The sequence below is a fragment of the Grampus griseus genome (assembly GCF_964374135.1).
Source record: "Grampus griseus genome assembly, chromosome: 16".
In the NCBI taxonomy this organism is placed as follows: Eukaryota; Metazoa; Chordata; class Mammalia; order Artiodactyla; family Delphinidae; genus Grampus; species Grampus griseus.
In genome coordinates this window covers 9,384,480-9,396,739 of record NC_139010.1, presented here as the reverse complement: position 1 = coordinate 9,396,739, position 12,260 = coordinate 9,384,480, and the positions used below count along the sequence as shown (strand labels likewise).

The 12,260-nt window shown below is 39.9% G+C and overlaps 1 protein-coding gene across 1 annotated transcript in view; it reads left to right on the top strand.

The window, feature by feature from the left end:
- The window catches only part of HEATR1 (HEAT repeat containing 1), a 47,419-nt gene that overhangs the window by 21,302 nt on the left and 13,857 nt on the right, over positions 1–12,260 (top strand). The window contains exons 21-30 of the mRNA XM_082673789.1: positions 2,843–3,012; positions 3,630–3,788; positions 5,105–5,347; positions 5,607–5,738; positions 6,840–6,943; positions 7,115–7,258; positions 8,355–8,473; positions 8,569–8,690; positions 10,227–10,355; positions 11,816–12,046. Coding sequence (XP_082529915.1) covers positions 2,843–3,012; positions 3,630–3,788; positions 5,105–5,347; positions 5,607–5,738; positions 6,840–6,943; positions 7,115–7,258; positions 8,355–8,473; positions 8,569–8,690; positions 10,227–10,355; positions 11,816–12,046 — 1,553 coding nt within the window. The remainder of the gene's footprint in view (positions 1–2,842; positions 3,013–3,629; positions 3,789–5,104; positions 5,348–5,606; positions 5,739–6,839; positions 6,944–7,114; positions 7,259–8,354; positions 8,474–8,568; positions 8,691–10,226; positions 10,356–11,815; positions 12,047–12,260) is intronic.

Sequence of the window (12,260 nt, the reverse complement as noted above, 5' to 3'; positions counted from 1 at the left end):
GTGGTACATGACTCTTTTTGAATTATGGTTTTCTCAGGGTATATGTCCTGGGCATTTTTTAAACTTTTTGAATGAATACATTGTAAGCATCTTTCTATATTAATAAATATAGAATTATATATATTTTTTAAATGTCTGCAGAATATTTTGTGTGAAGATACCATAGTTTATTAAAATAGTTATCTACTGTTAAACTTACGAGTTTTCAAAAAAACGAAGTCATAAGTAGTTAGATTTTCTAATTAGGTGTGAAATGTGCTATCCTTTGGCATCAAAGGCAGTGGCTTTTGAGGAATATATGCCTCTTTGTACATAGCATGACCAAAGGACCTAACTTTTCCTCTGGTATTGCTGCAAGATGGGCTCCCTTTCTACCCCTGCTGTCTTGCCTTCTGTCACCTCCCCACTTCCTGAAGTACTTTTGCATTTATGCTGCCTAGATATGTCACAGTTACTCCACTGAAAACAGGAGAGATGCACTCTGTTCTTCATGGAAGCTCAAGGACCACTAGAGTCCCCCAGGGCCTCAAGCAGAGGGCTGCTTCCTCATTGCACCTGTCCTCAGAGCACTCCACTGTGAATCCACAGTGAGCTTCTAGCCATACCTTTTCCCTTAGGAGTCTAGGAAGTGTTGGCTGGTATTTGTTTTCATATATTTACAAGAAAATATTATGCTGTGCAAAAGAAAAAGGGTTTGCAATATTAATATAATTGTATGAGTTAACTTTTTGTCAGTGGCTTGGGAATCTAACCAGTTTTTTCACTTTCTTTGCAAATATGTATTCCAGCTCAGGCTTGCATAGAGCAAGTCTTTGCTAAATGAATAAGAGTTTAACGTTTGTAAGCTGGAGGCTGCTGTTGGTTTGTTATGCCTTATCAATATAGTAAGTTTATCTACATGTTTAAAAGCAAAACTCAAGTATTTTTTTCAGCTTTTATGTAAAATATGCTATTTCAAATCTGAAAAAAATTAGTTGGGAGAATGAAGTCACATAGACTTTTAAGTGGAGGACATACTTAACAGCTGATTGCTTAAATAATGTAGTTTAACCCACCTTGGGTTCCAGTTACTGACTTGAGCATAGTAACCATAGTAGTTAGTACTTTGTTTTTGAATTTGGCTTTTTCTGAAAGCTCTGCCCCACTCTACTGGGAATTTTAGCAAACAGATACCTTGGCCTGATGCTGCCCTTTGTATGAATTCAACTTCTCAGCTGTTCATATTTGGCTTTACTTTATAAATTAATGTCATGGAGACCAGGAAGGATTTCCAGCTTTCATATGACCTTCTTGGAAGAGTATGAAAGCTTATCACACTCTTCCTTAGCATTCCAGAAGTAGTGTATGTAGAATGGATCATTTCCAGCAAGATAAAAATCACCAAAATTTGCCCCAGTAAGTAGTATGGAATAAAGCTTAAATAACTAATTACCATAAAAGGATTTTAGATGTCTCTTTATCCTGGAGACTTTTCTTCAAAAAACCCTGATTCACTTGATTTCTACCAGGTCCTTGAAGCCGGTTATTTCAGTGTTATTGAAGTGGGCAGGGCATAGAACCAAGGAAAACTTCCAGATTCTTTGTCTAAAACCAGCACAACATCCTTACAGATAAAAGGCGATCGCTGTATTTAATAATGATGCAAAAATTCTAAATAAAATACTTGCTGGGTCCAGCAACATTATTTTAGAAAATAAACATTTCCCCAGAGTTCATTCCAAAATACAAAGTTGGTTCAAAACAAGGTATTCTATTATATAACTGGCTAGAGAAAACCCATATAATCATGTCCAAAGATCTGAAAAGGCATGAGATAAAAATCAGTAATTACTCCTAATTAAGTGACAGCAGAGTAGGAGTAACATGATGAAAATACTTCTCAAATCAAAAGCTAGTATTTTTGCCACGTAATTGGTGAAACAGAAGCATTCCTGTTAAGTGCATCATTTTTACTGAACATGGTTCTAGAAGTATAGTTGGCAAAAATAGATACGTTTCAGATACTGATGAGATGTGTGAATGACAAAGCTGATATCCCAGATCTGTGGGGTTCTTAGGTTGACTGTTACATAGGACATCTGCTAGCCATTTGCAAACATTAAAGAAGCTTGACTCCAACCTTATTCTTTAGACAAAAATTTCACATGAACTAAAGATTTCATATTAAAAAACACTTAGTTTTAGTGTTAGAAGAAAATATGGAATACTAGAGGTAGATACTTTTAAAACTCTTTTAGAGTGGGGAGCACCTTTCAAAGCAGCATGTAAAACTGGAAGAAAAATTCTTCTATAAAGCTATAAAATTTCCGCATCAAAAAGAAAGTGAAAACAAACATCTATTCAGGACAAAATATCTGCAAAGTGTCATGCACAGATGGGTTATTTCCTCTGCACTCTTGTGCAAGGATGTATGTACAGGGTGTTTGTTGCAGCAGTTTTAATGCCAAAAGACTAGAAACAATCTAAACTTTTACCAGTAAGGTAAAATACAGTAACCAGTAAAGTAAAATACAATGGAGCATTTGTGTACGGTTTTAAAAGGATACTTAACGCAGATATGTATGTACTTACATGGAAAACCTTTCCAGTATACATTGAGATGTGATAGCAGTTGGTGCAGAACAGGGTATGTATGCTGTGGTCTCGTTTGTGTGTTTTCAAAAGAATATAACAGAAAATGTCTAACACTTCTCTAGAATAGAAAACAAACAGTGACTGGTCTTCAGAGAGGGAGCTGGAGTTGAGAGGAAAACTTGCATCATGCACCCTTTGGTACTATTGAAGTTTTACACTGTTTCAATGTTTTGAATTGTTACTTAAATTTTTTTCCCTTTGGTTTTAGTGGTGACATCTCTACTCGTTAATCTGGGAAGCCCCATAAAAGAAGTACGTAGGGCTGCCATTCATTGTCTCCAGGCCCTCAGCGGAGTGGCATCCCAGTTTCATCTGATCATAGATCATGTGGTTCCTAAAGCAGAGGAGATCACCTCAGATGCCACCTATGTTGCTCAGGTAAACTCAGTAGCAAAGAAGATTGAGAGTGTGTATGCCCGTGTGGACACATGAACCTTTTTCTCCTTTCTTGACATTCTGCTTTGCAGGGATTTTTTTTTTTTTTTTTTTTTTTTTTTTTTTTTGCGGTACGCGGGCCTCTTACTGTTGTGGTCTCTCCCGTTGCGGAGCACAGGCTCCGGACGCGCAGGCTCAGCGGCCATGGCTCACGGGCCCAGCCGCTCCGCGGCACGTGGGATCTTCCCGGACCGGGGCACGAACCCGTGTCCCCTGCATCGGCAGGTGGACTCTCAACCACTGTGCCACCAGGGAAGCCCTGCAGGGATTTTTATTGACTAAGTCATTGAATTTAGAAATTGATATGTCAATGTCTGCACGTCTTTCTTCCCCCATTTTAAAAAGATAGCAATGCCATGTTTCATTTCTGCTATCTTTTTACTGGCTAAAAGGCCAGTGTTTAGCTTTTGATAGTAAGCTACCTGATGGGTAGTGATACCCTTTCCTATTAAGGGTATTGAAAATCATGAGCAGTGTCGCATCATTTGGCAAAGAATCTTCCATAAGTAGTACATGTAACTTTTTTTTTTCCAATCCGGTTTTCTTTTTTTGTATACTAGGATTTGGCTACTTTATTTGAGGAACTACAGAGAGAAAAGAAGCTGAAATCTCATCAGAAGTTGTCTGAAACTTTGAAAAACCTACTTTATTGTGTATATAGTTGCCCATCTTATATTGCAAAAGATTTGATGAAAGTACTTCAGGACGTCAGCAGTGAGGTATGTGCAGTTTAAGTGGGCTGTCCAATCCATGTGATGTTACTAAAGATTATTGTAACTGCTCACATGTGCGTAAGACTTTGTGAGAGTTGCATGTATACACTCAGATGTGAACATTTTATTAATTTGGGAGGGGGAAGAGTTGAGGTGGAGAAAAGAGATACAGGATACAAAAAGCAAATATTAGTGAGTTTCTTTCCATTTTAAAATTGTGTGTTATCTCTGTCTCATCACTGATGTGATTTTAAATGAATTTTACAGTTACACAGGGAAAAACACTGGCGATGCACTGCTGAAAAACTGTCAGTTTTTGTTTGTTCTTCAGGTGAAAATCCTCCACAAAATAATATATTTGAACATAAAAGTCTGTGCACATTCCAAAATCATTTACTCATTTTTAAAATGTATGTGGCTGTACATTTTTCTGTGGGGAGAATCCAAAGCTTTCATTATGTTGTCAAGGAAGCCTGTGATTCAAAAGAAAGAGGTTGTGAATCACATGTTTGTGTGGTGGTTTGTGCTGGTACAGAAAAACTGCTTCTCATCCTTGTGTTCCAAAAACGCCCATGGACCTTACCATTCTTGGACTGACTGCAACTTGAACTAAAAGAGGAATCAAATGGAGTAAAAGCCATTTGATTATATTGTCTTGTTGTAAGCAAACAGATGGCCTTTATCAGCCTGGTATAAATAAGGAATTGACAGTCTTGGTCTGTAAAAAACCAAGTAGTAAATATTTTAGGCTCTGTGGGCCATACAGAATGTGTTGCAGCCACTTAGTTCTGCCATTGTATTGCGAAAGCAGCCTCAGACAGTATGTAAACAAATGAGCGTGCCTGTGTTTCAGTAAACAAAATTGACAAAAACAGATGGTCCTCTGGACTTGGCCTGCAAGCCGTAATTTGCTGACTCCTGGTTGAGTTATTAAAGACTTCAGATACATAATTTGAATTAATATTAATTACACAGCATTGGAAATGTAGTGTAGAAAAAGTACAATTTATTTTTATAGTCCAAAACTTGAGTTTGTATTTCCTATTTTCAGAAAGTGTTAGGATGCTCACAGATTATTTTTCTTGTCATCTCTAAAGGGTTTGGAGCTTTTGACTGTTACAGACTGAACTGTCAGAGGGGACCTGGGTGCCTTAGTTGGATTAATAGCTATCCCTGTGTCTTAAGAGGTCATTATTTTATTGGGTTTTTTTCTCCAGGCTAAGCTTCCAGTCTTGCAGCATATCTTCGGATGTCTTTGTACAGCTAGCAAAGACTTGTATCCATATAGATAACTATTTACTAATAAATTTTCCAAACTTTAGATGGTACTTTCTCAGCTGTTGCCTGTGATAGAGCAACTGTTAGAAAAGATCCAGAAGGAGCCCACAGTTGTCCTGAAAGATGAGGTCATTGCTCTGCATCTCATTCTGGGAAAATATAATGAATATTCAGCTTCCCTTTTACATAAGGACCCGAAGAGTCTAGATATATTTATAAAAGCTGTGCACACAACAAAGGAACTTTGCACAGGAATGCCAACCATTCAGATTACAGCCCTCGAAAAGGTCAGTGATTTCTGTCAGAAACTAAAACATGTTCAGGGTTTCAAAGATCTGTAATGTCTTACTTCAAGAAAATAGACTGGGCATACCTTAAAGGAATATGATATATTTGACCCATTTTGCAAAACTGAATGATGTACATGAGTCATTTAAACTGACAAAATGGAGACCAGTTTCACATTGTAAAAGAAAATGATAGAAAGATCATGTTTGGAATTGAAGTTTGTTCATTTATCTCAATTGCCCTTTTTTCTGCCTCTAGATTACGAAGCCACTTTTTGCAGCTATTTCGGATGAAAGGGTTCAGCAGAAGCTTTTGTGCACATTGTTTGATTTATTGGTGAACTGTAAAAACTCACATTGTGCTCAGACTGTTAGCAGTGTTTTTAAAGGGGTAAGTTGCAAACTTCCTGCCATTTGTTTATTGATGTTTACTCTCTTCCAAGTAATACCATGTTTAAGTTTCCTCCATTTTATAATGCTTTTAGGAAGTCAGATGTTCCCATTAACCAGAATCATGGAAAAGGAAGTCATAGAGAAAGTGCAAAATCAATGTTATAAGTCTTCATCATTATTTTATTATTATTATTTTTTGCGGTACGCGGGCCTCTCACTGTTGTGGCCTTTCCCGTTGCGGAGCACGGGCTCCGGACGCGCAAGCTCAGCGGCCACGGCTCACGGGCCCAGCCGCTCCGCGGCATGTGGGATCTTCCCGGACCGGGGCACGAACCCGTGTCCCCAGCATCGGCAGGCGGACTCTCAACTGCGCCACCAGGGAAGCCCCATCATTATTTTTATTGTATGAAATAATTATAGTTTTGAACACGTAGGGTGTATGTTAGTTTGGATCTTACTCATATTAGGGAGGATCTCCCTCTTATGCAAGAACAGGAATGAATGGTGGCTTCATGTTCAGCTGGGTCGTGGATTATTCTGCTTGATTTAAATAGCTGTTTAATGACATACAGAATGGAATTGAGAATCTGCTCATTGGTTTATATGTATATTGAAACCTAGCTGTAGATCAGAATAACCACCTAGTTACTTAGTGTTTTGTTTTGTTGTGCTTTTTTAGGAAAATACTTTCACAAAAATAGATAATAGTGTGGTAAAGTCTTAGTATCCAGATTCTGCAGTTTTCAGAATTTTAACATAATTACTTAGATTTCTAAGATGAGTTAAGTGGAACAAATTAAGGCACAGAGCAGTGTACATAATATGCTCCTCTGTGAGTGTGTGTGTGTCTGTCTGTCTGTCTGTTTGTCTGTCTGTCTGTGTTTAATCGTTATAGAGCTGTTGGTATATGGAAAATTTCCCAAACAATACATAAGAAATTGTCAGTGATATTTGCCTTTGGGCATTGGACTGGGCTGTAGGGTTGTAGGGGGACAAAGTGGACAGAAACATGTTCATTGTATCTGTTTGAATAAACGTAAACTGCTCTAATTTTAACCCATGGAATCCTGTCATCACCCATTCTTCCTTCCTATTCCAGATTTCCGTTAATGCTGAACAAGTCAGAATAGAACTGGAGCCACCAGATAAAACTAAGTCCTTAGGCACAATTCAGCAAACAAGGAGGCAGAAAATGCAGCAGAAGTAAGAGTCATGAATGCAGTGAGAACACTGTTGTCCCCTAGGCCTTGGATGTTTTGGAACCATTGTGATTTTTTGATACCCATCAATTGGGCATAATCGGATACAGTCATTTTTACTTATTAGCGTTGATAATGTTTACTCTTCTAACTTTTTGTCTTGTCTGTTTCCCAGAAAATCACAAGATCTAGAATCTGTTCAGGAAGTTGGCGGTTCTTACTGGCAAAGAGCAACCCTCATCCTAGAATTACTGCAGCACAAAAAGAAACTCAAAAGTCCTCAGATATTGATACCGACTCTTTTTAACCTGCTGTCAAGGTAATGACACTTGCCTTTGATCTGTGAGAGAATGAGATTCTAATTCTTGCCCATCTTATTTAACATTCTCTTTTCACATTCACTTCTTGCTTAGCTAGTCTGTAAAATAGAGCAAGTTGAATACTATAGTTGAAAGATTTAAAGAATGATTATAGGAACCCGTTGCCAGGGCCCGAAACTAACCTTCATCCTGTATCACGTAATAAATGAGCGCTTTCTCCGGCCTACTTTCCTTCCTCACTTTCAACACCATGTCCCCGGGGGCATCATTACTTGTATTTAAGGATATAGTGTGACACCCGCTGTATTTTTTAGGTGTGCGTTATTAGATAGCTATAGTGTATGCGTTGCATCGTGGATGTGTGCTCTCGTCCAAAAAGAAAGTAATTCCCAAGGTTGTCCTCTAAGGAGATTTAAAATAGGTTGATGGAAGGTGTGATAGAGAGGAGAGGTAATGTGACATAAGCGCCTGCCTGCACTAGAAGAATCAGAGTTAGAAATCTTACATCATGTTTATAGACTTGATGTTTTTTGGTTTTTTTAATAAGTTTATTTATTTATTTTTGGCTGCGTTTGGTCTTTGTTGCTGCTCGCAGGCTTTCTGTAGATGTGTCTAGCAGGGGCTCTAGGCACGTGAGCTTCAGTAGTTGTAGCATACGGGCTCAGTAGCTGTGGCTTGTGGGCTTTAGAGCGCAGGCTCTAGACTTGATTTTGTTCTGTTTTTTTTTTGCGGTCTGCGGGCCTCTCACTGTTGTGGCCTCTCCCGTTGCAGAGCACAGGCTCTGGACGCGTAGGCTCAGCGGCCATGGCTCACGGGCCTAGCTGCTCCACGGCATGTGGGATCTTCCCGGATCGGGGCACGAACCCGTGTCCCCTGCATCAGCAGGCGGACTCTCAACCACTCCGCCACCAGGGAAGCCCTAGACTTGATGTTTAAATAATGTTAATATTTTATTAACATTAAATGTTTAATGTTAATGTTTTATTTTAAATTAAATGTTTATTTAATATATGTTCTGGACAGTGGTCATTAATGCAGCACTGAAATTGTACAACTCTTTCATTTCCCATCATTTCTCTTCCGGGCATCCTGAAGGTGTTTAGAGCCTTTGCCACCGGAGCAGGGAAGTATGGAATACACCAAACAGTTAATTCTAAGTTGTTTGCTTAACATCTGCCAAAAACTCTCTCCAGATGGCGGCAAAATACCAAAAGGTGTGTAATTTGTTGGAAGGAAAGGGGGGAAGGATTATCTACTCTGAGTATGAATGTACCTACCACTTAGAGACTTTTTATTTCTCGCCCTGTAGATGTTCTTGATGAGGAGAAGTTCAACGTGGAATTGATAGTTCAGTGCATCCGCGTTTCCGAGATGCCTCAGACCCATCACCATGCCCTTTTACTTTTGGGTGCTGTTGCTGGAATGTTTCCTGTAAGTGTTAATGATTTAAGACTTAAGCAGATACTTTTCCCGTGGAAATGCGTAGGCCTGCACTGTTCTGAACTCAGTGGACATTCTGGGTCTTACAGCGCTGATGGGACTCTCGGCCCTGCTTCTTTGATAGCTGAGACCGTAAGCTGGTTGATCTTGCTAAGCTTTGGTTCCCCTTTTTGTGAAGTGGAGAATAATAGTAACCTTCTTCGTAGGATTGTTGTGAGAACGGGATTGGATAATTTATTGTTAGCACTTAGCACGGTGCTAGGTGCAATGTAGCTATCCAATAAGTGGTGGTATTAGTGTTATTTGGAAAAAATCCCGTGAATCCTCAGGTAATCCTCACACAGCTTTCAACCAGTGACTTAAAATTAATTTGATTATAAAGTACCTCAGTTAAAGAAATTGTGTTCCTTATAGAAATACGTCATTTAAAAAATTTTGAAGAGATTGAAAGTATTTTCATGTAGGGGATTTAGGTCAGATGTACTTAACCTGGAGTTCGTTCTCCATGACCTTTAGCGGGTCTCTTAATCTACTAAAATCATATACAAGATTTAATGTGTATGGGTTTTTTTCCCCTTGGTGTAGAGTCAGTAGATCTCAAAGGGGTAGATATTCCAGAAAAAATTAAGAATCATTGCTATTTTTCTTTTGTTTTCATTGAAATATAGTTCGTATGCCATAAGAATATATAGTTAAATGCCGCCCATTTAAAGTATACGATTCAGTGGTTTTACTTCATTCACAGAATTGTACACTCATCACCATTATGTACTTCCTAAACGTTTTCATCAACCCCAGAAAGAAATGCCGTATGCATTAGCATTCACTGCCTGTTTCCTTTACCACCAGCAACCCTGATCTACCTTCCCTATCCTAGACGTTTCCTGTAATGGAATCTTATAATACGTGGCCGTTTTTGTGTCTGTTTTGCACTTCATGTAACGTTTCCAAGGTTCATCCGTTGAAGCTTGAATCAGTATTCTTTTTACGGCTGTATAATATACCATTGTACGTGTATACCATATTTTGTTTATCATTAGTTTACAGACATTTAAGTTGTTTCCACTTTTTGGCTGTTAACAGTTACGCTGCTGTGAACACTCGTATAGGAGATTTTATGTGAATATGTTTTCAGTATTTTCAATAGGAGTGGAATTGCTGGGTCATATGCCAACTTAACTTTCTGAGAAACTGTCAGACTATTTGCCAGAGCCTCTGTACCATTTTGTACCCACCAAATAGTGTCTGAGGTTCTATGTCCCCACTCCCTCACAGCTGTTATTGTCTTATAATAGTCATCCTAGTGGGTATGAAGTGGTGTCTTCTGATTTGGATTTTGCATTTTCTTAATAATTGATACTGATCATCTTTTCATGTGCTTATTGACCGTTTATTTGTGGAGAAATGTCTTTGCAAATCCTTTGCCTATTTTTACTTTGAGTTATTTCTTTTTATTGCTGATTTTAATGAATCTTGATACTTGATGTGCTTAAAATGGAAAATATGGAAAAATGTGTTTTCTTTCAGGATAAAGTTCTACACAACATCATGTCTATTTTTACATTTATGGGAGCCAGTGTGATGCGTCTAGATGATACTTACAGTTTTCAAGTTATTAACAAGACAGTGAAAATGGTAATTCCAGCACTTATGCAGGTAAGCTGTCTTTCCACCATCATGGGTGTTATTTTTCTGATTTTTAAGATTTTACATAGCATGAAATTCAAGTAGTGGTAAATACATGACATGAAAAGCCTTTCTGAAATGCTCAGTTATTTATGCCCCTTAAATTTTAAAGTGGTGAAGCTAAGGAGTACTCTTGGAAATAATGTCTTTTGCGGAAATACCTATAAACATGCCGAGCTGGTTCTGCTGTACTGCCAGTATAACTATACAAGTGCCTTAACATTGCTCTGACAAAGTGCATTTACATTTACTGTGTATCTCAGGACATTGCGTCAGTTTGACAAGACCCCTGTGTAGGTCGATGAAATAGGAAGTTTTCGAGCAAATGTGTTAACATACAATTCAACAAACATTTACCAAGCATTCCCTTGAGAGCTCAGTACGCAAAGAGAAGAGTGAGACCTGGTCTCTGCCAGACTAGTCTCGGCAAGGAGTGAAGAGTTTGAAACTAAAAAGTAGCCTTGCACATGAATGGGCATGGCTGTCGGCTTGCGTTTTCTGTCTACCCCCACTGTTGTCACTGTCTTTCCTCATGCTATTGACCATTTCAGCGATGACCATATCCAGCACCTCCTCCTTTTAATCTTGGTACAAGGTTGGTATTCTCTGTCCAGCAAGTTAGCCACTACAGGAGACGTATATAAAAAGGAAAATAACGATATGCGTTAATATGGTATATGCCAGTGGTATATGATAAACACTGAAGAGTTCAGGATAGGGGAAGGTCCACGTGGGCCAGGATGACCACACAGACTTTATTAAGAAGTGGACTTTGAATGGGTCTGAAGAGGAGATAGGATTTGCCCCCTGACAGGGCAGGCAGTCCCGGCCTGGGGGTGGTGTGTGCAGTGTGTGTGAGGGACGTGGAGAGCCGAAGGGGGTGGAAGTAGGGGCACCGGGCTAGCCGTTCGTGCAGGTGTCTGTTCCTTCATCCTTTCATCCATTAGGCTGTTATCTTCTGAGTACCCACACCAGGTGGTTTGAACTTTATTCTGAAAGCAGCAGGGAGCTGATGGCCTTGCCACACTCTGCTCTTCAGATTAAACCGTTCTTCTCGAGGCACAACTCAAATCCTGCTTGGTTTTTGCAGGACGGCCCGAGAGCAGCCTTGCTCTCAGGGCCCGTCTTTGGCATCTGCCATCTAGTGCCTCCTGTTAACCTTTTCACAAGTGTATTGTGTCTCGTGGAGATGATACATCTCCTTTGGGGAAGTGCTCACGCCGTGCACTTTGTAGTCCCCTCAGGGCCACAGAGTGCCGAGGACATAATCTATATATGCTCCTTGGATACTTACCGATTGGTCTTTGATTATTAGAATTCCTTTGATAACTTTTTGGGGGCACATCTGAAGGCCTTTTCGTGTCTGCTTATAGCTTGTCTCTCGGAGGGTTATTTGCTTCTACTCAGTGTCCCTGCTTGCTGTCCTGCAGTCTGATGGTGGCGACTCTGCAGAAGTCACGAGGAACGTGGAGGGCATCGTGGTCAAGATCGTGAGCGTGTTTGTAGACGCGCTGCCCCACGTGCCCGAGCACAGGCGCCTGCCTGTCCTCGTCCAGCTTGTTGGCACCCTGGGCGCAGAGAGATTCCTCTGGGTTCTCCTCCTCCTGCTGTTTGAACAGTATGTCACCAAAACAGTGCTGGTGGCTGCCTTTGGAGAAAAGGTCAGAGCGTAGGGCGCGGTGACAAGAAAAAACGGGGGGTGTTTCACACAGATTTTGTGTTACTTTCCACTTTAAACGTGGGGCTGGTGGTGCTTAGTGTGCACTACTTAACGGTGTGTGCTCAGAAGGGCTCTTAAAGGTGTTTCTAGCATTCTCTGACATTGCTTCCAGAGCCTGAGGCACTGAATACCCCCAGGAGCAACAGGGCTTCTCC